Raw genomic sequence first — 23,551 nt, forward strand, 5'->3', positions numbered from 1 at the left:
CAGAACCCCCTACCTTTGTCTCCTGGGTCCCTGCTACCTCAGCTTCTATTCCTGGGACCACTGAGGCTCCAGCTGTTATCTCCTGGGCCCCCAATATCTCCGCTTCTGCTGTCCCAATCTCTATCACTGGAACCTCTGAACCCTCTATCTCTGTTTTCTGGGCCCCCAATATCTCAGTCTTTGCTGTCTCACCTTCTATCCCTGGGACCTGTGAGCCACCAGTTGTTATCTCCTGGGTCCCCAATATCTCAGCTTCTGCTGTCCCTTCCTCTGAGTTTGGAACCGCAGAACCCCCTACCTTTGCCTCCTGGGTCCCTGCTACCTCAGCTTCTATCCCTGGGACCCCTGAACTCTCAACTTCTATCTCTTGGGTCCTCAATATTTCAGCCTCTGTCCCCCCAGCCTCTGTCTCTGGTATCCTGGAACCTCCCACCTCTGTCTCCAGGGCCCCCAATATCTCAGATTCTATTTTATTTTCTATCCTCAGTACCCCTGAACCCCCAGATATTTCTGGGGTCCCCAATATCTCAATCTCTGTTATCCTAGCTCTTATCCCCAGAACATCTGAACCCTGAGCCTCTGTTTCTTGGGTCCCCAGTACCTCAGACTCTGCTGTCCCAGCAGCCCCTGACTCCAGGACCCCTAATCTTGCTGCCTCTGTCTCCTGTGCCCCCAGTGTCTCAGCTTCTAATGTCCCAGTCTCTAGCTCTGGGAAGCCTGAGCCCCCCACTTCTCCCTGCCGGGTCTGCAATACCTCCAACTCTGCCACCTCAGTCTCTGTTCCCAGGACCCTTGACTCGCCAGCTTCTGCCTCACAGACCCCCAGGTCCCTAGACATTGCCCCCTGATCAGCTGATGACCGGGCCCCCTGATACCTGCTCACCTGGGGGCTGGTGCTTGTTGCTCCAACAGAGGGGCCCTGCTCCAGGCCTGTCCCCTCAACACCAGGGGCTCCACCCCTCACCTCTGCACCCTCTCTCTCCTGGCCTGTAGCAGCACTGGCCCCCTTGAGGTCACTGAGATGCTCAGAGTGCCCTGTGGGCTCTGCTGGGGATGGGCTCAGGCCTGTGGGGGCCTCATCCCTGGTCCTGACTCCCATCCTCCCCTGAGAGCCCCTTGGAGGAGCCTCAGGAGTCCCCCTGAATCTTGCCTCAGGCATCACCCCTGTAGCCTCTGGTCCCTTAGTGTCCACATGCCTCACTTTTGATCTCTGCTCAGCATCTACTTGACAAACTTCTGAACTCTCTTCAGCCTGCCCCGCTCTTACCCCTGGCCTCTTAGTGTTCACCTCTCCAACTCCTGACCTGTGCTCAGTGTCCATCCCACTAGCCTCTGGCCTGTCCCCAGTGGCCCCCTCTTCAACCCTGGGTTTCTGCGCTCCCAAAGAGTCTCTGGAGCTTTCATCCTCAATGCCTGGGCCCAGCCTAGCTCCGTGGGCCTCCATCCCTTCCTGAAGGTTTGCCCGGGCCTGGGTCTCCCTGGAAGAACCCATTCCTGCTGGGGGAGTCCCTGAGGCTTTGGGGACTTCATCCTCCCCTTGGAGGATTGGGGGCCGGGGGGTGTCAGAGCCTTTCCGGAGCCGAGGAGCCGGGGCGGGGGCCACGTCCTGGCCTGGCTGCCTCGAAGAACTGAGGAGAGAACAGAAGGGAGTGTTGGGGGGCTCCTGCATCCCCAACTTTCAGCTCCACCGCCCCCCTTCAGACTGCTGGGGCACTGCAGAGGCAGGTTGGTGGGGGAAGTGCAGCTCCTAACAGTGGGGCGGGGGGCTCGTTCCAAAGCTCACCTCATCTCTGGTGGGGTTCCCGGGGGCCTTGGGCCCTCAGGCCCCACCTGGCCCCCTGCTACAGTAGCTGGTTCTGACCCCTGGCCCCGAGAGGCCCTGGCCGGGGGCACAGGGGCACTCACAGGGGCTGGGCTGGTATCCTCGGCACTAGGTCTGGCAGCTGGGGGGGGGAAGGAAGGGAGGGGTACTGAGGCCTGGGCTCCAGGGGTCCAGTCCCCACCCCAATCGCAGTCCAGGCCTCACCTGCCTGCTGGGATCGGACTCGGCTCTCCTCCTCCTCCTCACAAAGTGTCTTCAGCTCCCTAGAGGGGGCTGGAGTAGGGGGTGGAAGGGCAGAGTCAGCCTAGGCAGGGCCCTGCAGCTCTGACCCCCTCCCCCAAGATAGAGTGCAGGGCCTACCTGGGAAACGCCCCGGCCTCAGGGCACCGCCCCTGCCTTCAAGAAGAGACAGGCCCACAGATGCAGAGAGAAGAGAGAGAGAACCACAACAGTGGACAGAGAAAAAGACTCACCAAGCAGAAGGGAGGGATGAGGGAGCCCGGAGCTGAGCCAGGAGTGGGTGGGGAGGGGTGGGGAGACTGGCCTGCAGCTCCATCCGGGCTCTGACCCAGCCGTGTCAGGTCAGGCACGGGCCTGGACAGGCACCACCCAGGGATGAGGAGAGAGCCAGGGGAATGGGGAGGCATTGGGAACCCATCCTGCAGGACTCCGCTAAGGCCCAAGGCCAGCACAGGGACCCAGCTGGGACAATCAGGGCTTCTGGGCAGGTTGGGACTGCCTGGGCAGTAATGAGCTCCAACACTGGTGGGCAGAAGCTGGCCCTGCGCCAGCACAGCAAGTGGCTCGTGGGCCGGGCACCCCCCACCTTCCCCAGGTCTTGGCAATCTCCATCCACGGCAGGCTGTGAGCCCACCTGGCTGGGGCACTCGAGCCCGGGCCTCAGAGGCCCCTGGGCCATTAGCCTCATCCTCGTCACTCTCAGCAAAGTCGTCCAGGTTGCCCACATCACTAGGCTTCACGCTCATGAGGCTTGCAAGACTCTGCATGTCATCGTCCCTGGGGGTCAGAGGTCAGAGATGAGGGCTGGGGTCAGAGGCCTCTGGCCAGGGCCAAGAAGGGCAGATGGGCACTCACGTGGCACGGCCCTCCCGCAGCAGCACCCCTGAGAGAGTGAGGCTCAGCTCAGCATGCACCACCTTCACCGACTTGGGCTTCAGCCGCAGCCGCAGTGGAACATGGGCAGGCACGGGCCCCGCATGGCGGGCTAGGTCCACCTCGGCCGTGGCCAGCACCTTCCGCTGCCCCCCCTTGGACTCCTGTGGGTCAGGGGAGGGACCAGGGGAAGGGACATCAGCGCTGCCTCAGGGTCCCCAAGATCCCAGGTCCCAGCCCACCCAGCCACTCACGTTCTCAATAATAAATGTCCACTCTTTGGCCTCATACTGGTCCACGTGTGGGTCCTGGGAAGAGGGGACACTGGTGAGTACAGGGCTGCTGGGGGGCACTGTCTCAGGAGGGGCTTGGTGGGGGCCTTCACACATGCTCTTGCCTCCTCCTGGGAGGCAGCCAGCACCTGACCCCAGCTGTCTCTCATCTGCATGTGTTGGCTAAACGCTGCCTCCTCCAAGGAGACCTCCCAGACCACTCAAGCTGAGTATACCCCCCAATTCTGGTTTTTTTTGTTTTTTTTTTTTTTGAGACGGAGTTTTGCTCCGTCACCCTACCCTGGGTAGACTACAGTGGCATCATCATAGCTCACAGCAAACTCAAATTCCTGGGCTCAAGTGATCCTCCTGCCTCAGCCTCCTGAGTAGCTGGGACTACAGGCTCAAGCACCACCTAATTTTTCTATTTTTAGTAGAGATGGGGTCTCGGTCTTGCTCAGCCTGGTCTGGAACTCCTGAGCTCAAGCGATCCTCCCGCCTGGGCCTCCCAGAGTGCTAGGTGTGAGCCACTTCGTCCAGCTTCCTCCCTAATTCTTGTTCTCACTCCTCTATTCTTTTCTATTTGGATGAATAACCTACCAGGGGACTCGGTGGCTGCCCAGGGTTGCAATTGCCTACCCATTCCCGTCTGTGCTGGAGGGCTAGAGACTCACCCTGTAGAGGGTCACAGAGATGTCCACATTCTCAGGAACCATCCACACCACGGTGCCCCGGTATGGGTTCTCGATGCCTGGCTGCCAGCTGTGGGCCTACAAGGGCCAGTCTGAGTCCTCCCCGCAATGTTAACTCTCCCCTCCATGCCCTTATCTCCCACCTTGACCCCATGTTCCTTTCCCCTCCATGGATTCTGATCTGAACCTGAACCTGGCTCCACTCCCGCAGAGTCTTGGGCGAGCCTTCCCCACCCTCGCCCCAGCATTGGCCCCATCCCCAGCCTGGACCACAGTTGCCATCCTCCCCACCTTGGAGCAGATGCGTCGGTTCCGCCGGGTCCACACCACCACCAGCTTATCCGGCTGCCTAGGGTAGGGGTGTGGGAGGAGGCTGCTCAGTCAGTCTCTGGCCCACCCAGCTTCCCTATCTCCTCCTCATCCTTCCCACCTTGCTCCCTCAGGGTCTTCCTTCTGCCCACGTCCCCTTCCCCCAAGAAGCGCAGCCCCTTATCTGGGGCCACAGGGTGCAGGGTGGGGCCGCCTGAGGTAGGGTGGGGCTGGAGCAGAAGGGCAAAGGCCCGGACAGCGTGGGCCAGCAGGAACTGTGAAGAAAGACAGCAAGGGAGACAGAGACAGGCACGCACAGACACAGAGACACAGGGAAACACAGCAAGGACCCAGCAAGAGATGACAGACACAGGTGAGCGGTGAGCCTGCCTGCGCACGTGCGTACACACACACACGCACAGCCAGAGAGACAAAGACCAGGAATTAAAGGAGTCCATCAACTCACATATATTTGTGGAGTGCCCACTATAACCCCAGCCCAGTTTTGCAGACAGAGCAGAGCAAAGGAGCAAGACCCTTCTGGGGCTGAGGACAACAGAGGTAGGGGCTGAGTGCCAGGCAAGAAGGAAAATAAATCAACAAGCTAACTTCAAGGTGATGTGAGAGAGCCCTGGGGTCTCCTTGAGGTTGGGTGTCTTGAGCAGAGGCATGAGAGGAGAAGGGACCGGCTATATGAGGATCTGGAGAAAGAGGGTTCCAGGTGGAAGGAATGGCAAGTCCAAAGGTCTGAGGCTGGGGCAAGAAGGAAGGTCAGAGGGAGGTACAGAGGGTGGGAGGTGAGGCCAGAGAGGCAGAGGGTCAGCCTGTCATTAGACACCATGCCCCCAACCTGCCATGCCCAGCCCTTTGCTGGGCCCAGGACTGAAGGAGGCTCAGCTGGCACCCCCACTCTCCTGAACTCAGAGCCCTGGACCATAGCTTTGAAGGGAGATGATGACAGTGGAGCCCAGGAGGTTTCTGACCCCCCCCCCACAGTGGGGGGGGACAATCAGGGAAGGCTTCCAGGAGGTGACATCTAAGCTGAACAGCATATACCAGGGCAGACACAGGAGAGGCAAAGAGATACGGGGAGGCAAAGTGAGAGGAGAGTGATGGCCGTGCAGGCCCACTCCCAGACATGGAGCCAACACGTGGCTGGGCCTACAGGGAAATGGCCCCTTTGGGTTAGAGTGTTCAACTGCTGCCCAGGAGTGGGGGATGGTTAAGGGGATGACCTGGCTGAGGGCAGCGCAAGAGCCCTCCTTGCCTGTACCCACTGCCATACCAGGATGCTCGGATTTGCCCTGCCTACTGCCCCTCTGGAGGCCAAGCCAGGATAACTGGCTCTCCTGTTAACCCCTGAGGACGCTGAGGCCCAGAGAGGCCAGGGGCCAAGCAAGGTCACACAGCTGAGCCTAGAGCCCTCTGGCCCAGAGCCAGGCTCCCTTCCCCAGCCCCAGACTACAGGCAGAAGCCAAGCAAGGGTAGCCATGGGGCCTTCCCAGAAAGGGGAAGTGCCAGGGGTGCCTGGGGAGGGCGGGGCCTGGCTGGGCAGCCTGACTCAGGCTGGACACGCCCTCCTGGGGAGCTGCAACCTGGGCAGGGGCAGCTTCCTGGCCTAGGCTCCAGGCTAAAAAGCCCAGAAGGCCCTACCCACTGCTGCCTGTGACTCAGCCACATTGACACTGCCGGCACCCTCAGCCTGCTCTCCGGGACAATGCCCAGCGTCCCCTTAGCGTCACCCAAGATGCTGGAGCAGAAGCCAGAGGCCAGAGTTCAAGTGGCAGCCCTGTGCTGTGCTATCCCTGTCAGCCCCTGACCTCTCTGGGTCTCTGCTGAATGGAGTCAATGGCCCTCGGGAGGCCCCGTGTGGACAAGACCAGGGATATGGCAGCTGCCCAAGGGACCCTGGCCTCCTCCTCACTCCCCTCCCCTTGGACCCCATGGTCCCTTCCCGCCCCAGCCCTTCCCCTGGGGAGCCTAAATTTAGTCCCGCCTGGCGGGCGAGGCCCCCACAGCTGTGCCCTAATCCAGCCAAGGGAAGCTGACACCAGCGAGCACGTATATTTAGGGTGTGACGCAGGGGCCTGGGCAGCTGCGGGTGGGGGCCTGTGAACGAGGTGCCCCTGGGGCCAGGGCCTGCACCCTCTCATGTATCGCCCCTCGCCCGCCACTTTGCCCTCCGCAGGCCCTCTCCTCCCAGACCCACAACCTCCTAGGCCCTCAGGCCCCTTTAAGCCGCTCCCCGCCTCCCTCCTCATTCCTCCCAGCACTCAGTTTCCCCTTTTAAGGACATTGTGGAGACATCTCCAGCCTCCCAGAACTCACTCTGGCTGAAGGGGCGGGGGTTGGGGGGTTCTTCTGGCTCAACCAGAGGGCAGGGGAGGAAGGGGCAACATCTTTGTGCTGCGCTGGGCTAAGGTCCACGGAAGTGTCTGCCTCAGCCCTGGCCACCTGCAGACCTCAGAACTTGCTCCCTGTTCCAATGCCACCCTGAGCCATCTCTCTGGCCAAAGACATGCAGTCTTCCTCCCCCAGTCCTGACCACAGCTGAGAAAAATGTGGGTACAGATTCTCAGGCTCGGAAGGCTGCCGGCACCCCCAACTCTAGGAGTTCCACAAGTTGCAAGGGCACTTCTGAGTTTCTGTGCCTGGAACACCAGGTCCCAAGCTGGTGGGGAGCCCCTTTGGTCACTGGGCTAGGGGGCAGGTTTCTCTCAGGCTCAAAAGGCCAGATGGGGTCCCAGCTGGTCTGGGGGAGTCCCCCAGGCCTCCCTCCCACTCACCATTTCTTGGTGCACTCCAACACCAGCTCATGGTAACAGGCCACAAACTGGAACTTGGCGGCCCGCTTGCCCACGCGCTGCAGGCGCTTCCACACCGAGGTCATGGCTCCAGCCCCGTCGTCCGCTTCTCAGGCCAAGGGCTCCCGCTGGCCCACGACCGCTGGCCCAGTCCAGGTCCCCATGGCTTTTAGGGCTCCGATCCGCGCCACCCGCCCCGTCCTTGCGGAGTTGACTGAGGCTCGGACCCAGGCCCACTCTCCCGGCTGTCGCCGCAGGGGCCCGTGGGGTGGTCTGGCTGAGTCGGCGGGGTCGTCTGGTGCGCGTTGGGTGCCTGGAGCGCGGAGCAGTGAGCGAGCAGAGCGCGCCGTTTCCTGGAGCCGCACCCCCGTCGGAAGGCGGGCGGGGCTCTGCCGCGGGGCGGGGGCCGGGGCAGGAGCACCGGAGGCGGGGCGACCCGGCTTCCGGGGCCTCGCGCCGCGACGGGGCGCGGTGTGGGGAGCAGTGGTGGAGGGGGTGACTCCTGTCCGCAACGCTGAGGCGGTGTAGACGCGCGGGCCGGGTGCGGGGCGCGTGGGCCTGGGGAGAGGGCAACCAACAACTTGGTGCCGCCGTGGAGAGCGCTGCCCCGGCCTCCTCCCTTCCTGCTGGCAGCCCTGGGAGATATGTACTGGGTGGCCCCATTTCACAAGCTAGGAAAACAGAGACTCAGAAAGGGGAAGGGACTTGCTCAGGGGTCACACTGAGAATCTGGACCAGAGCCAACTGTCCTCAATTCCGGGGTGTAGCCACCCACGTCTTAACCAAAGCAGAAAGGAGTCAGGGGCCAACCTTGGTGGCCCTACCTGTAGGCAGCACTGACCCCCACTCTCTCAGAACCTGGTTCCTCAGCTGTCAAGTGGGAAGATAATGCCAACCTCCCACAAGTAGCTGGAGGTTCAAATCCTGACTTCCAACCAGATGTGTAACTTTGGACAAAGCACCATAGTCCGAATCTCAGTTTCAACGTCTGTTAACTGGGGACAATCATAGTTCCACCTTTTATAGTCATTGAGAAGCTGCAACTTGGGAAAGCATTTAGCACAGAGCCTGCTGATTTTACCAGGTCTCATTAAATGGAATTCGTTGGACGGGGACGGGGAAAGTGTGCCTGCGCGTGTGTTTGTTTACTCTCCCTCCCCAGGAAGCCTGCCCCGGGCGTTAGCGGCTAGGTCAACACCTAGATTAGAGCCCTTATCGCCTACCCTCCCGCCCAGCATGGTAATGAGCATCTGCGAGTGTCAGGCCCTGTCAGAGAACTGCCCTGGGGCAACGCATCGGTTTGTTCTCTCCCGCTGCTCAGCAAGGTTTGTGAATGGACCGAAGCCTGGTGCGTGATAAAATACTCGGTTTGTCTGTCACTGCCTCCCAGAAAAAGGAAAACAAAACAAAAATACTCGATTCGAACAGGACGTCACATCTGCCAGGAGTGCCAGCTGCGTGGCATCTCCAGGAGGCAAGTGACTGTTCAGCAGGGCATGGGGATGAAATGCCCGGACGCATAAGTGTGCGACCTCGCGGCCTCTCCTCTTCTCTACGACTCAGGAAGTTGTCGGGTGTAGTGTGTGCGTGAGGGGTCTGAGTACCCACTGTCCCCGAATGTGCAGGCTTCTGGTGGGCTTGACACCTGGGTTTGGCTCCCAGTCCCAGCGCTGTGGTCCTCGGTTTCCTCTGAAAAAGGAAGCCTTTTACATACAACTGTAGAGACCCCTCCCTGGTGCTGCGGGGGCAGATGGGCGGTCTGCATGAGACTAAGTGCGGAATGGGGGTGTCTGGGACCCCAATCACTCTTCGCCGCCGCCGGCCCTGTCCCCCTTCCGGGACTTCCCTGGCCTCTGGGGAGGCCCGGGATACTGAGACCTTCACTCCCTTCTACCTCTGCCGCTCTTTTCTCCCACCCGCTGGGCATTAGCTGCCAGGCCCTTCCTGAAGGCTCCTTTCCCTTCTCCAGCCGAGGGGCCCCTTGGTCCGCTGACTCCCGCCCACCCATTTCCTGTGCTGCCCCAACTCCGCCCTCACTCGGGGTGGAAAGTTTCTCTCCTCAAGATGGGCGGCTGCTTCTTCGTCCTTCCCGGCCCGCCGAGAAAGCCCAAAGCGAGTTGGGAAGGGGCGGAGGTGGGGGTGGGGGAGATTGGACTCTGAGGTCGCCGGCCTGAGAGGGGAAGTGACTCGACCGCAGTCACCCAGCTGCGCAGCCAGGCTAGGCCAGCCTGGAACGCTCCTCAACCCCGCCCTAGGGAGGGCGGACTCGCATCCCGCCGCTGCTCAAGCCTTTCTTCCACTCGGGGTCTCGGGCGCCACCTGCCGACGGAGCGCGGGGCCGCACTTGCCAGAAACACCGCTATATTCCCGCCCCAGAGCCAGGCAGTCAGAAGACAACAACGCGGAGAGAGTATTTATTTATCTACGCGCCCAGAAGGCTGGCCCCTAAACTTAAATATCCAGCATGGAGCCTGTGGCCCTCTTGGCCCTGGGTAGGTGCAAGGACGGGTCCTGGAGCCCTTGTCCAGGGGAGTGGAACCCAGAGATCAGAGGTGGGATGCCCCTGAGCCAGCAGCTGCCAGTAGCAACAAAAGGCTAGAAGGAGATAGGAGCCAGGCACTCATCCCAATCACAGAGACGCCAAGGGGAGAGTAAGATGCTTTGGGCCCCATCGCCAAAATCAGGGTTGGCCAAGCTGGGGACACACACATGTGGGAGAAGTGGGGGCCCAGTGCCATGAGCAGAGGCTATAACCTAGGTACCCGCCCCAGTGCCAGCTAACCCAAGACAGGAGAGAGGGGTTGGCAGTTTTGCCTCTGAGGTGGCACAGGCCTTGCCCTCCTGTGAGGTGAGGCGGTATGGGGGAAAGAGCAGGCACTGCAGTCTGAGGACTTGCTGACGAGTGAGCTTCTGAGCCTTTTGCATGGGTGCATGCCACCCACCCCCCAGCTCTTCAGAGGCTGATGTGGAAGGCATCCTGCAGCCACTGGTCACGGGCATTGTGCGTCTGGGGCACAGTAAGGGGCGGTGGGTCAGGGGGCAGGCTGGCATCAGGAGGCTCCTCATCATCAGATAGGCCGGCATCAGGTGGGTAGGAGCTGTCCGAGTGCAGGGAGGATGACAGGTCCTGGCATAAGCTCAAGTCTTGGCACAGGTGTTTGTAGTCCTGGATTGACTCATATAGGCCCCACAGCTGGCACAGCAGGGACATGTCCAACTGCCGCAGCCCCACCTGCAGACAACTGAGGGTGGGCTGGAGTTGGGGTCCAGGCCACCCCCAGTCCCAACTTCCTGGAATCCAGGGCCCCCAGCCCAAACCATGTCCTAGCTAGTCTTTCTGCTTCTTCCTAAATAAAAGTTTTTGTGAACATCAGACACCACCTGCAAGCTGTGAAACTTTAGGCAAGTCACTGACCCTCCTCATCTGTAAAATGGGGATAACACGAATCCAGCAGGACAAAATGAAGTAACAGGACTAAAACATTTAAAAATATATGGTAGCTACTGCCACAAACGGTAACAAATTTTTTTTCTTTGCTCTGAGCCAATTATCTTGGAAGTTTTTGTTTTTTGAGATAGGGTCTCACTCTGTTGCCCAGGCTAGAATGCAGTGGTGTCATCAAACCTCACTACAATCTCAAGCCATCTCCTGCCTCAGCCTGCCAAGTAGCTGGGACTACAGGCGCACTACCGCACCCGGCTAATCTTTGTATTTTTTGAAGAGATGGGGTCTCAAGCTCCTGGCCTCAAGTGATCCTCCCACCTCGGCCTCCCAAAATGCTAGGATTACAAGGGTGAGCCCCCAAGCCCGGCCACTATTACTAATTATTGTTACCATAACCCCTGTGCCCCAACGGGCTTCTGGAGGTGCTCTGAGACCCAGGCTGCCTGTCCAGGTTCATGCCTCTACGCTCCGCCCCGGGATCCTCTTGCTCCGCAGCAGCCCCCAGCCCAGCTGGCTCATCGCCCACCACTCACCATCTCCTTGCGCAGCGCGGCTAGCGCCGAGTCGAGGTTAAGAGGACGCCGTGGGCCAGCAGCGGGTCCCGCGCTGGCCGAGTGGCGGGTCCCGTCCGGGGCGCGGGCGGCGCGGCTCAGCTCATCGTGGATGCGGCTGCGCTGGCTGTAGACGCGTTCCAGCTCCCGCCACGAGCCCCCGCTCGCGTTAAGGAGGCCGCTGAGGCCGCGCGGCAGTGGCGGAAGCCCGGCCAGGGTGCAGCCCGTGCCACCCGGCGCCTCGGCTGAAGGTAGCCCGTTCATGGCCGGGCCGGCGCGGACGGCGACGCCGCCTCCTTACCTCCAACGCTCCGCCCGGGCCGCCGCCCGCAGGCCCCGCACCCCGCGGCCCTCGCTGGCCGAGCCCAGCCGCCGCCCGAGCCCAGCCGCCGCCCGCAGGCCGCGCTTTGTTCCTTCCCCAGCTCCGCAGACTCCGCCTCTGCCCCACCCCCTCCGCTGGGCCGGGCCTCTCTTAAAAAGGCAACGGCTGTGGGACCACGTCGCTCAAAGCAGAGAAAAGGTAATCAATCGGGCACCCACAAACAGAAGACAGAAAAAGGGGCAGGAGTGGTTCCTTCGCGGTTCTATTTGCTACCCTCCTCCACACACATACATTTTGTTCTGCCCAATTACTCTCTCAAGGAAAAGGATCTAAAGATGAGGGTCGGAGACCGGAGCAAGTCCATACTTGGCTCCTAACATGCAACCTGTCGATTGGGTCACCACAACCTCCTGTCAACGTCTGAGTACCCACGGTGAGCATGAGATGGCACAGGATGATAGAATCAGGATGCTCAGCGAAAGGTGGGGAAGCCACCAAGGAGACTGAAACCCAAAATCTCACTCGCAGGTGGGGAAGGGCACTGGATGGCCTATGAGGCTACAGGGATGCTGCCAGAGACCACCCCTCTTGATCCTAGCTTTGAAAAGGCGACAGCCTCTTCCTCAGAAAAGAAAGGGGGTATCATATACCCTCATCCTCTGACAGGGGAAACGGAGCAGAAACAAGCTTAACTCATCTCTCAGGGCATCAAGGAGAGCAGACCACACAAAAGCCAAAAGTAGGAAAAAGATGAGTGGAGCTGGGGCCAGCATGCATACTCAGAACCAAGAAAAGAACAAACCACACAGAGGAACAGCTGTTTTTCTAGAGGGTTTTTCTCAGGGGCATTTCTTAGTGCTGCAGCTGCTGCAGGCTGTGCAAGGCCTCTGCACATGCCCGGATAAGACCACACAGCTGGATGCTAGTCTCCAGGGACGTGCTAGAACCCAACTCAGCTGAGGCCCAGGTCAGCTTCTGCAGGAGGGCTGCCTGTGTGCAGGCCACCACACCTGCATTTGGAGACACAGACGGAGGGGGTGGGCCCTGGGCTGCCTTGAGCCCTGCTGCAGCTCCCTCACAGTGCTCTGGCCGGGGTACTGGGGGCTGAGGGGCAGGCCGAGAGGCTGAGGGGAGCTCTGTAGCAGAGGCGAGCTGGTGCTCCCGAGCCTGGGAGAGGGCAGCCTGGGCATTCAAAGCTAAAAGAGGAGAAAGTGGGTGGAATGGTCAGGATGCCTGGCCCACCTGAGCCCTGAGTCACCTCCTTTCTACCTACTGCTCTGCCCTTTCTGTGGTTGAGGTGTTTTCCCTGCCTCCACTATAAGGCAATTCATCCACTTTCTACTTTGTATTACAGTTATTTACGCCCCAGCTTCATCTCTCCATCAGGACTGTGCCTGATGGAGCTCAAACTCTCTCGCAGTGTGTGGCACACAGGAGGTGCTTGTGTTCTTACTGAATAAGTAGTCCCAAAAGGGGAAAGCGCCGTATGCCCCACCCCCAACCCACAGACTCACTGTCACCTCCCAGGCTTATTGTTCCCAGGCTTCTATCACCACTCACTATGCTTCTTCTCCACTGAATCCCCTCTCCACTGACCCTCACCCGGATTATCTTTATCCACATCTGAGTCGAGCTCCTGACAAGCCACGCAGTAGATTTTCCGCTGTTTGTCTTGGAGGAGGATCGTCTAGGGATCAGAGAGCACACAAGGCAGGGGTGAGATAGCTGGCGATGGGGTCTAGAGGGGACATCTGAGAAAAGGTCATGCGACCTGGCCCGCGACCGCATCCCCACTCACTCGCCCGAGTCTCTCCTCACCCCGCAGTCCGCGCACGTCTCGCCCAGCATGCGGTAACCGCGCAGCAGGTAGTCGCCCATGAGCCGGGAGATTCGATCCTGCCGCTCCCGTCGTGCCTGCAGCACCTTCGTCTCTGCCTCAGTTGGGGGCTCCCAGGAGAAATCGTCGACTTCTGGGGAAGAGAGGCACAAGGAGCCGGGGATCTTGCCGGAGCCGACTGCCTCCCGCACCCCGCAGCCACAAGCCCCTGCAGCCCAAGTCCTCACCAGCGCCGTTCAGGGCCATGTTGCCGTTGTCGCCGCTGGGCTCACCGGAAGTGACGCACAAGAGCAGCGCCTACCGGTGGAGCTCCGCCCCTTCTCTATCCGGCCGAGGAAGAGGGCGGATGTGACGCTTCGGCGTGGTCCTCAGACCCTGATGTGCCCAGAGTGGGGCGTGTCTGCTGCAGACTTGACCCTGCCCTGGAGGCGCGTCTGGCAGCGAGAATCCAGTGGACGGAAGCTTTAGACTGGCGGGGCCTCAGGAGGGGCGTTTCCGTGGTAACTGTGCTCCGGTCGCAAGACCTGGAAGTGGCTTCGCAGGGTCGCCCTTCCTGCCCGTCGCGGTTGGAAGGGATCACTTAGCTTGAGAAATCTCCGCTGGCCTCTGCCTCCCCTGGGGTTTCCTTTTCTGCACTGGCAGAGCTCAGGGCAGGCGGGGTAGTGGCGTCATCACAACAACCGTAATCATTACAAACGGCCCTTTGCAGGCGCGAAGGGCCTTCTCAGGCTTTAGTGCCTCACTTCGACCGGTGAGGCAGGCCAGGCAGGGATCATTCTGGCTTTCAGCCTATTTGAGGACCCCTCCCCTTCTGCATGTTTGGTGTCCTGGTCTGTCTCCTCCCCCACCCGCACCCCGCCTCCTGAGGCCTGGAACTGAAGCAAAGTCTGCCCCTAAGCAGACCATTTTTTGAAGTTTAAGCCGTCAAAAAGCTTGCTGAGTGAATAGCGCTGTGCTAGACACGCACAGTCCCGGTTCCAGCCGCAGCTGAGTGATGATGCATGCTGGAGGATGGGGATGGGGAGCTTATTACATATACTTATGACTATTAGGCTCTTCTTGGATGAGTTGCAAGTTAAAATTACCAGTGCTTCCTGAACATTGGCCTTGGTGATTTTTTTCTTTCCTGTGTTCTTTTTCCATGTGCATTCTCTCCCTTATTAGGTTCACAGAAGCCAGATGGGGCAGGCAGGGCTCCCAGATGTGCAATCTGCTGGGCCTGGAGGTTGTATACCAGGGCAGTGGAAAAGGAGGTAGGACTTAAACTTCCATGATCTCATCAGCAACCTCCTTCTTTGAACAGGACGTGTTCACCCAATCTACCTGAAGTGCGCTCCTCCTCGCCCCATCTTCCTCCTACATAGACCCCCCGGATCTGCCATTTTATGATCCTTGCTGCCTCCGGCTTATTTAGAGAGCCCTGTGCTCCTCTTCACTCTCTGGATCTACCAGCAGGCTCCTGAGTGGCAGTGTGCCTGACTCAGGGACTGTACCCCAAGTCATTTTTGCCAGGCTGACTATAGGAATTGTCCCTGAACCATCTCTTGGACTCTAGCCTATCCGCACAGACCCTCTATGTCATTACCATCTCCAGCTCCCAGCCCTACCCGAATTCTTCAGTGCACACTCTGTGTCATCATCGTAGCCAATATCCACTCAACTGCCTACTCTGCCTGGCACCAGCTAAGACCCTTACCCTCATCTTCCTGCTTAATCCCTTTCATTTACTCCTCTTGATAACTTTATGGGGCAGGTACTATTCTCCCTATTTTACAGAGAGGAAACTCAGTAATTTTTTTTTTCTCTCACTCTGTAGCCCAGGCTAGAATGCAGTGGCGTCATCATAGCTCACTGCAACCTCAAACTCCTGGGCTCAAGTGATCCTCTTGTCTCAGCCCTCTGAGTAGCTATGACTCCAGAAGTGCGTGCCACCACGCCCAGCTAATTTTTTTAATTTTTTGTAGAGACAGAATCTCACTGTGTTCCCCAGGCTGGTCTCGAACTCCTGGCCTCAGACGATCCTCCCAACCTGGCCTACCAAAGTGCTAGGCGTGAGCACTGAACGCTGCCCTCAGTAATTCTTTTAAAACATAGGTCATGTCCTGCTTTTTGTCAAAATCTTCTGGCATCTCCCCATCACACTTAGACAAAAATCCACAGTCCTTATTGTGATCTCTAAGGTCCTGCAAATCTGGTCCTTGGCATCTCTCATCTCCTCTCACTCTCCCTGCATTCCTCTATGACTCAAGAGGATTCTCATCACCTTCCTCCTCTCAGGGTCCCTTCCTTCCTCAAGTTCCACTGTAGGGTGGGCAAGGCACAGAAATAGAATGAGGCAGGCCTGGGTTTGATCCTGGATCACCTGGAGTAATTTATTTCACCTGTTTGGACTTGAGTTTTTCATCTGTAAAACAGGGCCGGTTATACCTATTTAGTAAGGTTGCTGTGAGGATTTGATGAGGAGATGTGAGGACAGCGGTATTAGGAGACAATTTTTCTCCAGTCTTTCACATTTATGCAGGTCTTGTGAGCAGAGACACTACTACCTTTGTTCTGGACTATCTTTTCAAGGATGTTTGTGTAGTGAGCAGCCTTGGACCACAAAGATAATGTTTCCCTCTAGAGCAAAGGACACACATACTTATTGCCCATTATAAAAGATTTGGGTCCCTCCTGTAATACAATTCACCATGCCTGTAGGCATCCATGTGGGGCCCTCTGCATTGCCTTCATTGGACTTGAAGGTAAGGGGAAGTGACACAAATATGCTCACATTCATGCTGCTTGCTGTACTGTAATGAAGTCCTTTGTTTCTGACTTAGAAGTCTCGTGTCTTCTGCCAGCATCTAGAAATTGTGTCCCTCTAACTTGGTTGTTTGAAAGTAGAGTAAAATCTTAGATCTTGCACAGTTCTTCACAGTTTAGGCAATGAGGATGGGATGCTGACAGAGACATGGCTTTTTGTAAGAAGGATGAGGATCTCATGAGCAGATTAACAGGTTTTGAGGGAAGGCCAGGGAATCGGTAGCATACATGTTGACCACATTGTATGACCAACCAAATGATAAATGGTCTTTGGCTTTATTTGCTGTTCATGAGGAGGAATTAGCAAGGTGCTTGCAGGCCAAGTGCCAGGAAATAGGTTCAAAGTCAGCTGCCAGACATTTCCTTGGTTGTTGCTAACTCTTCTCTGGGTAGGGTTGGGGAATGGAGGGGTAGTTCCTCACAGTTATCCTCAGGTGTACTTCATTTAACAACCAGTAATATGACTCATCCTGGGAATACAGAAGTTTCCAACCCTTTTCAGACATCATTTATAGAGATGCACGCACACTAAACACAAATGGAGGGAAATTCACTGCCACTATAGACAAAAAACAGATGAACCATTAGTAGTTTGGCTGGTTCACTTGGGAGATGAGGGACAAGGCATGTGATGCTTGGTAAGGAAGAATAGCAATAGCTGGGCCATCTTACAGTTCAGCCCTTCTATCATGTCAACCTTATAAGCATTCTGAGATGATGTTAAGAGGTCTCATAGTCGTTGTTTTCCCCCAGTGGGTTCTGGCTGCTATAAGGAAGCTTTGTCCTTCTCAAGGAGATTTCCCTGAGACAGATGAACTGCTGTAGGAAACCATAGGTGAGGCATTGAATACTATCTGGTCTCTCTGTCCTAGTTTGGGTTTACAATGCTGATAAAGATGACCCAGTAGAGAATGAGAAACTGACCCAAAGAAATTTAGGTAAATTCTTGTGATCAGTTCCACTGCCCTAGAAAACTTCCCAAGCATTATGTTAAAACAGGCAAAAACTTAAGAGAGATTATTATGCCAACGGGAGGAGAAATATCCCATATCAAGGTTGTCTCCTTTAAAAAAAAAAGTAATAGCTGTGCAAGTCAAGCAGACAAGCAGAGTCCTAACAGACATCTATAGAACACTCCACTCAACAACAGCAGAATTCTTATTCTCCTCAAGTATATGTGGCTCAATCGCCAGGAAAGACTATATGTAAGGATGTAAGCAAGCATCTATACATTTAAAAAGATTGAAATCATACAAAGTGTTCTCAGACCACAAAGGAATGAAATTAGCAATCAAAAACAAGGGAATTTGTGAAATTCACAATCACAGAAATTAAACAACATACTTCTAAAGAACCAAAGGGTCATAGAAGAAATCACATGGAAAATTAGAAAATACTTTGAGATGAATGAAAATAGAAACACAGCATACCAAAACTCATGGGATGCAGCCAAAGTAGTGCTTAGAGGGAAATTTATAGCTGTCCATATTTATATTGGAAAAGCAAAAAAGATAACAAATCAATAACCTAATCTTTTATCTTAAGAAACTAGAAGAAAGCAAACCAAACTCAGAGCAAGCAAAAAGGAAGGAGACAATAAAGATTAGAGTGGAAATAAATGAAATAGGGAACAGAAAAAGTGATAGTGAAAATCAACTCAAAAGTTAATTCTTGGAAAAGATCAACAAAAATGACATAACTTTAGCTAGACTGACCAACTGAAGCCTGGTCGGCCAGAGGGTGCAAACCTTGCGGGTCCAGTTGGAAAGTAATGTGGCTGTGGTTGCTGAGTCAAGGAGTCTCCAAATGTGAAATAGATAACGTCAGTAATCATGACCCTGCCACCCAATATAAGGCTTTGAATGACCGTGTTTGTAGCTAACTGTGGAAACAAATCACAGCACCATGTGTGGCCCTCAGACTGTACTACTTGTGTGGAAGTCACACAATAACTTGCTCTCTCCTGAAAACACAGTGACTTGAAATTTTTCTGTGACTTTAGTTGTAGTGATCAATGATACTCTGCTCATACAGGTCAGCCTGTATTCACTGACTAAGGTTGTTGTGGGTGATAGAATTTCCCTGGACTTCTTCCCTGTGGGTCAAGGCAGAGTCTAGGCAATTGTTAGTGTGTCCTGCTGTGCCTGGATTAATGCTTCAGGCCAAGTGGAGGGGTCAATGCAGAGACTTAAGAGAAAGCCACCTGGCTTTCTAAGGTAGATCTGATGCTTTAAGTGTTTGTTCAGCTGGGCCTCTGGAGGGCACGGTTGAGGTCAGTACTGCAAGTTGGCCTCATCCTGCTCCTTGGAGTCCTGTTGCTAGTAGCCTTAATTAAATGCTGTAGGTGACAAATTGAACGATTTGATTCTAGCCTCTGTTGATCAGATATAAGATTTGCCAATGAAGTGGTTTTCTCATGGAAAAATTCAGCAAAAGCCAAGACAGTGTGAGAATGAGGAGTGGATATTATTGTAAGACAATGAATTCTCCATGGGTCTCTTGAATTTCTGCACATATTGCAAGTGAGGCACAGATTGCCTTTGTTCTGGACTCTTTTTTCAAGGACGTTTGTATGGTGAACAGCCATGGAAGACAGAGATAGTGTCTCCCTCCAGAGCAAAGGACAGGCATGCCTTACTAGCTTTGGATTTCCTAAGCTTAGGCTCCTCTCCTATAGTGCAATCCACTCTGTGTGCAGGCATTTATGGGAGCCCACCAGCATCACCCTCTTTGGGCTTGGGGACGTGCGAAACTGACGTAAGTATGCCAATGCTCATGCTGTTTGCTGTGCCGTAATAAAGTCCTTTGTCTCTGACCCAGGACTCTCATGTCTTCTGCCAGCATCCAGAAACCCGTGGCAGGCTGCCTTGTTAGTTTGCAAGTGGGGCAAAATCTCAGACCCTTCACAGACCTTGACAAGGGGCAGGCACATAGAAGGTCCTCACAAGTGTGGGGGTAAAGCCTCTTCACAGCAGTCGTGGGACAGACCAGCTGTCTGGGAAGCAGCGGGCTTGGGCTCTTTCAGACCCGTCCCTTGCTGACAGAATTTATCATGCCTTCATGTGAGCCAGCCCAACATCTGTCCCGCCCTTTGGCACTGATGACACGGCAGTAGTTAGGCCCTTTGCTACGTGGTAGAGCACACCACGGCGGCATGTTCACACACAGCTCAATTATACAGCCTCCCCCCACCCACTGGTTCATCTGGTGGGGCAGGTTCACGTGGTAACGAGTGACCTATGCCACGTCACCGTGCCTCTGAGAACCATAACTTACATCACTGTGTTTCCACACTGACAGGCACTGAAAGAGGGTCAGTTTTTCTTTTTCTTGTTTTTCACTGCAATGTGAATCGACCTGATATTTCTGTGAAACAGGAGAGGGCTGGATGATACACTGATAAAAATATATATATTTTTTTATGAGACAGAGTCTCGCTCTGTTGCCCTGGCTAGAGTGAGTGCCGTGGCGTCAGCCTAGCTCACAGCAACCTCAAACTCCGGGGCTCAAGCAATCCTACTGCCTCAGCCTCCCGAGTAGCTGGGACTACAGGCATGTGCCACTGTGCCTGGCTAATTTTCTTTCTATATATATTTTAATTGTCTGGCTAATTTCTTTCTATTTTTAGTAGAGATGGGGTCTCGCTCTTGCTCAGGCTGGTCTTGAACCCCTGAGCTCAAGCGATCCTCCCACCTCGGCCTCCCGGAGTGCTAGGATTACAGGTGTGAGCCACCGCGCCAGCGGAGATAAAAATAATTGCACTCAATGTTGCGTGCGTGTTTTCTGTGGGCCAGGCACTGTGCGGAGAGCTTTCCATGAAGCATCTCATCTAATCTTTAGGACAGCACTGTGACTTAGGTCTCATTATCATTCCCAACTCGCAGATGAGAAAGCTGAGGCTTGGAGCAGTCGAGTGACATATCCCTGGCCATGTAGCTGGGACATGGCAGGGCTGGACTCCATCCTGGCAGCCCATGCACCCCCAGAGCCTGAGCTCTCACCGGTAGACTTGTCCTGTGTTGGAGAGGCGGAGAAGCATGGTGGGGCAGAAGAGCCTCTCTGCTTTATCAAGCGTGAAGATAGGTTCATTTCATTTTCTAATCCCATCTCTCAGTGCTCGTCATCTTGGTCCCCACAGTAAGTGGTACCTTACAGGGACTCAATAACAACCACTTTCAGTAGTGTCTTTGCAGAGAGATGCGTTAGGGCAGAATCGTCCCCTCCAGGCTTCCATAACTTCCATCCCTCATCTTTAGAACTGATGAGTGGCCCCCTTCCCTTCTACCCACCCACCCCTCTCCGAGAGCCATTTCTTTCCTCAGAGTCTAGAAGACATTCAGAATTCAGAGGGATGACACATGGAGGTGGCACAGAGCCTGACACACAGTCAGCCCTCATGGAATGGCAGTTCTCCTCCTCCCCACAAGCCACCCGCCTCCCACCATTCAGCCCATCTTGGCTCCCAGACCCAGACAGTAATGAAAAGAGCTAATACATATTTAGTACTTATTATGTGGCAGGCATCTGCTAAGGGCCTCATAAATATTAGCTCACTGATTCTGTTTAAAATTGAGAAAAGCTGGGTGCACACCTGTAGCCCCAGCTACTTGGGAGGCTGAGGTGGAAGGATCGTTTGAGCCCAGGAGTTTGAGGCCAGCCTGGACAACATAGTGAGACCCCATCTCTTTAAAAAAAAAAAAAAGAGAAAACAGAGACATAGAGAAGTTAAAGAATTTTCCCAATTCACACAGCTGGTACATGATGCAGCTAGGAAATCTAATGCTGGAAACAACTGTGCTATGCTGCCTCCTGGGACATAACATTCATTATGCAGGCTGCTGCTGCCCTGTCCAGCCAATCCCTTATCAAGGCATCAGGAGCCCTGAGTTCGAGTCCTGGCTCTACTGTTGACTGGCTGTGCAACCATGGCCAAGTCCGTTGCCTACTCTGGGCCTCAAGAACATTTGAGCAGTCTGAGCATTCCCTGAGTCTGGGTGGCTCCTCTTTGTCCCATTCCAGCAAAGCCCCTCATTGCCCTTGAAGCCTCACCCACCTATCTTCAGGATATTTGTGGGACCCCCTCATTCCTCTCCCCAGTAGCTTGTATGGATTTTGGATCAGGCAGGCTTTGGTTCAGTTGCCATATCTTACTCACCAGGTGACCTGACTCTAGTTGTTCTATTTTTCAGAGCTTCAGGTTCCCCTCTACAGGGTGGCTGGGAGGATGACATGACATAACAGTGTAAAGTGCATGGTTAACAGTGGGCACTCTCATGGCTTCTCCATTCAACCAACAAATGTCAGCACCCTCTGTGTGCCAGGCCCTGTTCCAGGATCTGGAGAGAAGGTTGTGCCTTCCTGGGAGGGCAGTGAGATGGATGATAAGAAAGTCAACAAATCCACAAAGACAAATACAGTTTCAGGCTTTGACAGGTACCAGGGAGGAAACAAACAGTGATGTGACCCAAATGGTTCTGGGATGGCTATTTTAGAGAACGACATCCACAGAAACCCCGACATGAGGGATCATTAAAAGTTGGCAGCAGAAGAGCATCCCCAGGCAGAGGAACAAGCTCATCATCTCAGAGACACAGAGAACCTTGCAGGTTCTGGTGAGCAGAGGGAAGCCGCTAGAAGTGTCTTAAGCAGCAGAGTAACGTGGTGGAGTTAGGTTTTAAAAGGTGACTCTGGCACCAGGTGGAGGAGGGACCAGAGGAAGCAGAGTAGCAGTGGGAAGACCTGTGATCAGTAGGGACAGTCTGGAATGATCATGACGGTCATTGTCTCCTTGGACTTAAAGGAGAACATACATCTTGGAGACATAAAAATTTGCTGGCAGATTCTAGGAAAATGAGGTGCCATGTGGGGTGATGAGGCTAGAGAAGGTGTGCAGGCCAAGGATGCCACGTGTGTGGGACTGCCTCAGCTTGCCCCTCAGACCACTCTGCATTCTCCAGCATGCTCCTCCACCCGCAGGCTTCCTCTGGCTCAGCCCATGGGAGGCCCTGCTGAAGAGGAGACTTCTGGCCAGGAGGAGACTAGGGTAATATTTGTTTCCCCAGTACCCTCCCTGAAGGCTGTCGGGGCATGGGGTGCGGGCAGGACAGGTGCTGAAGTCTCTGCTGAAGGCCACAGCCTGGGAGGCAGCCCTCCCTGGTTATGCTAAGGGCTTCCCTCTGTTGCTAGCCCGGATGGTTTCGGCTATTTCCTGCTGGGCCCTGAGAGCTTCAGGAATTTGTGAGAATAACGTGCAACATTTGTTGAGCGTTATTGCTAGGCTAGGTGCTTTCATCGCTCCCTGTCACTGAGTCCCCTCAGCAGCTCCTGAGAGCTACCTTCAGTAGCCTGAGACACGGCTGGCCACATCCTCCTCCCAAAACACTGCTCTTGGCGCTTCCTGCACCACGTTCCTTGATGTCCTTTCCACTCCCTCCAGCTGCTCCTTCTGGATCTTTTGCCTGGGAAGGGTGACCTCCCTGGTTCACCCTAGGCCCTCTTCTCTTCCCAGTGAGCCCATCCTTTCCCACCATTGTAAATGCCCCCTATATGCTGAGGACTCCGAGCCTATGTCTCCAGGCCAGATGTCCTGTCTGAGCTCCAGACTCCTGGGTTCAGTCGTCTCCACTTGGACGATGCACAAGCATCTCAAACTCAGTAGGTCCAAAACAAAGCCGTAGGCACTTCCCTGTGTTTCCCTCTCCTCGGCCTCTCCTCTTCCTCACCCGCCCAGGGCTCAGGCCAGAAACCTGGGGACCATGTATGCCACCTGCCTCTCAGGCACCCTCCACTTCACCTGTCTCTAGATTCTACCTCCCAAATACATCTCCATGGGTCCAAGCGGTATGTCTCTCCTGGGATGAGGGCAGCAGTACGCTCTCTTGCTTGGTACAGTCCCCTTACAATGAGAATAAAAGCCAAACTCCTCACCATGGCCTACATCCCCCCAACTCAGCTGCTGTCCCCTGCCCCCCACAGCTCTCTGGCCCACCCCTAACCCTGCAAGCCCTTTGTAAAAACAGTCTCTTCCTCAAAGCCTCCTCCCACAGGCTTCTCCCAGGTCAGATGCCTCCTGCTAACTGCTGCTCAGCCTCTAGCTTCTGGTGGAAAAGTCCCTTTGTTCCCCAGGTCCCACCACTGCTCCCACTACCAGCTCCTGCTCTTCTCTGTCACGGCACCAACCTCTGTTGAAGCCACAGTTATGCGTGAATCCATTTGTCACATGTCTATTGCCCCCAGCACAGGTGCCCCAGGAGGGCAGGATTGGTTCTATTTTGGGGCAAGAGCTTAGCATGGGTTAGGCTCTCAGTTTGTTGAATGAATAGATCCACATTTCACAGGCAAGAAAACTGAGGCTTAGAGAGATTAGGGCTCTAAGCCTGGAGTGTGCTGTGTTCCAAGGCGAGCCACAGCTGGCTGTAGGTAGGGGAGAGACAGGTTCAGGTGAGTGCCTGGCAGGCGTTAAGCATTACTCCCTGCCTCACTGTGGACCCAGTGAGCCCTGAGGGAGGGTGGGGGCTGCCCCTCACACTGCCTCCTGGAATCCAGCAGCAGGGAGTCCCTGTGGGCACAGGGATTGACA

At 55.4% G+C, this 23,551-nt stretch overlaps 3 protein-coding genes across 7 annotated transcripts in view; all 3 read right to left on the bottom strand.

Moving 5' to 3' along the window:
• EHBP1L1 (EH domain binding protein 1-like 1) overlaps positions 1-7,382 on the bottom strand; it is an 18,436-nt gene extending 11,054 nt beyond the window's left edge. The window contains exons 1-9 of one of the 5 annotated variants that reach the window (XM_012665551.1): positions 6,995-7,382; positions 4,191-4,248; positions 3,882-3,977; positions 3,190-3,243; positions 2,918-3,099; positions 2,697-2,839; positions 2,027-2,095; positions 1,784-1,943; positions 884-1,628 (exon numbers count right to left, since the gene is read on the bottom strand). In XM_012665551.1, the coding sequence (XP_012521005.1) occupies positions 884-1,628; positions 1,784-1,943; positions 2,027-2,095; positions 2,697-2,839; positions 2,918-3,099; positions 3,190-3,243; positions 3,882-3,977; positions 4,191-4,248; positions 6,995-7,098 (1,611 nt within the window). In that variant the 5' untranslated portion in view covers positions 7,099-7,382. Of the gene's footprint in view, positions 1-6; positions 1,629-1,783; positions 1,944-2,026; positions 2,096-2,696; positions 2,840-2,917; positions 3,100-3,189; positions 3,244-3,881; positions 3,978-4,190; positions 4,249-6,994 lie in introns of all 5 variants that reach the window. The other 4 variants (XM_012665548.1, XM_012665550.1, XM_012665549.1 and 1 more) reach the window with 4 other exon arrangements.
• A 2,023-nt stretch (positions 7,383-9,405) lies between these two features.
• FAM89B (family with sequence similarity 89, member B) lies at positions 9,406-12,067 on the bottom strand. Its single transcript, XM_012665632.1, has 2 exons — positions 10,991-12,067; positions 9,406-10,244 (listed from the first exon to the last, which is right to left on the bottom strand). Exons 1-2 carry the CDS (start codon positions 11,270-11,272, stop codon positions 9,966-9,968), a joined length of 561 nt encoding a protein of 186 aa, XP_012521086.1. The 5' UTR covers positions 11,273-12,067; the 3' UTR covers positions 9,406-9,965.
• An 81-nt stretch (positions 12,068-12,148) lies between these two features.
• Positions 12,149-13,440, bottom strand: SSSCA1 (Sjogren syndrome/scleroderma autoantigen 1). Its single transcript, XM_012665631.1, has 4 exons — positions 13,395-13,440; positions 13,149-13,300; positions 12,933-13,017; positions 12,149-12,526 (listed from the first exon to the last, which is right to left on the bottom strand). Exons 1-4 carry the CDS (start codon positions 13,411-13,413, stop codon positions 12,183-12,185), a joined length of 600 nt encoding a protein of 199 aa, XP_012521085.1. The 5' UTR covers positions 13,414-13,440; the 3' UTR covers positions 12,149-12,182.
• Positions 13,441-23,551: the final 10,111 nt, after the last annotated feature.

The sequence above is a fragment of the Propithecus coquereli genome, unplaced genomic scaffold (assembly GCF_000956105.1).
Source record: "Propithecus coquereli isolate 6110/MARCELLA unplaced genomic scaffold, Pcoq_1.0 Scaffold120, whole genome shotgun sequence".
In the NCBI taxonomy this organism is placed as follows: domain Eukaryota; kingdom Metazoa; phylum Chordata; class Mammalia; order Primates; family Indriidae; genus Propithecus; species Propithecus coquereli.

Bases quoted from the DNA above. Each gene is read 5' to 3' on its own strand.
- FAM89B (XM_012665632.1), bottom strand. From the start codon at position 11,272: ATGAACGGGCTACCTTCAGCCGAGGCGCCGGGTGGCACGGGCTGCACC. The intron at 10,245-10,990 runs GTGAGTGGTGGG...AGTTGTCTGCAG, and splicing joins CCGCGCTGCGCAAGGAGATG to GTGGGGCTGCGGCAGTTGGA.
- SSSCA1 (XM_012665631.1), bottom strand. The intron at 13,018-13,148 runs GTGAGGAGAGAC...TCTGATCCCTAG, and splicing joins AGACGTGCGCGGACTGCGGG to ACGATCCTCCTCCAAGACAA. The intron at 12,527-12,932 runs GTGAGGGTCAGT...CTCCTCTTTTAG, and splicing joins TGTGGATAAAGATAATCCGG to CTTTGAATGCCCAGGCTGCC.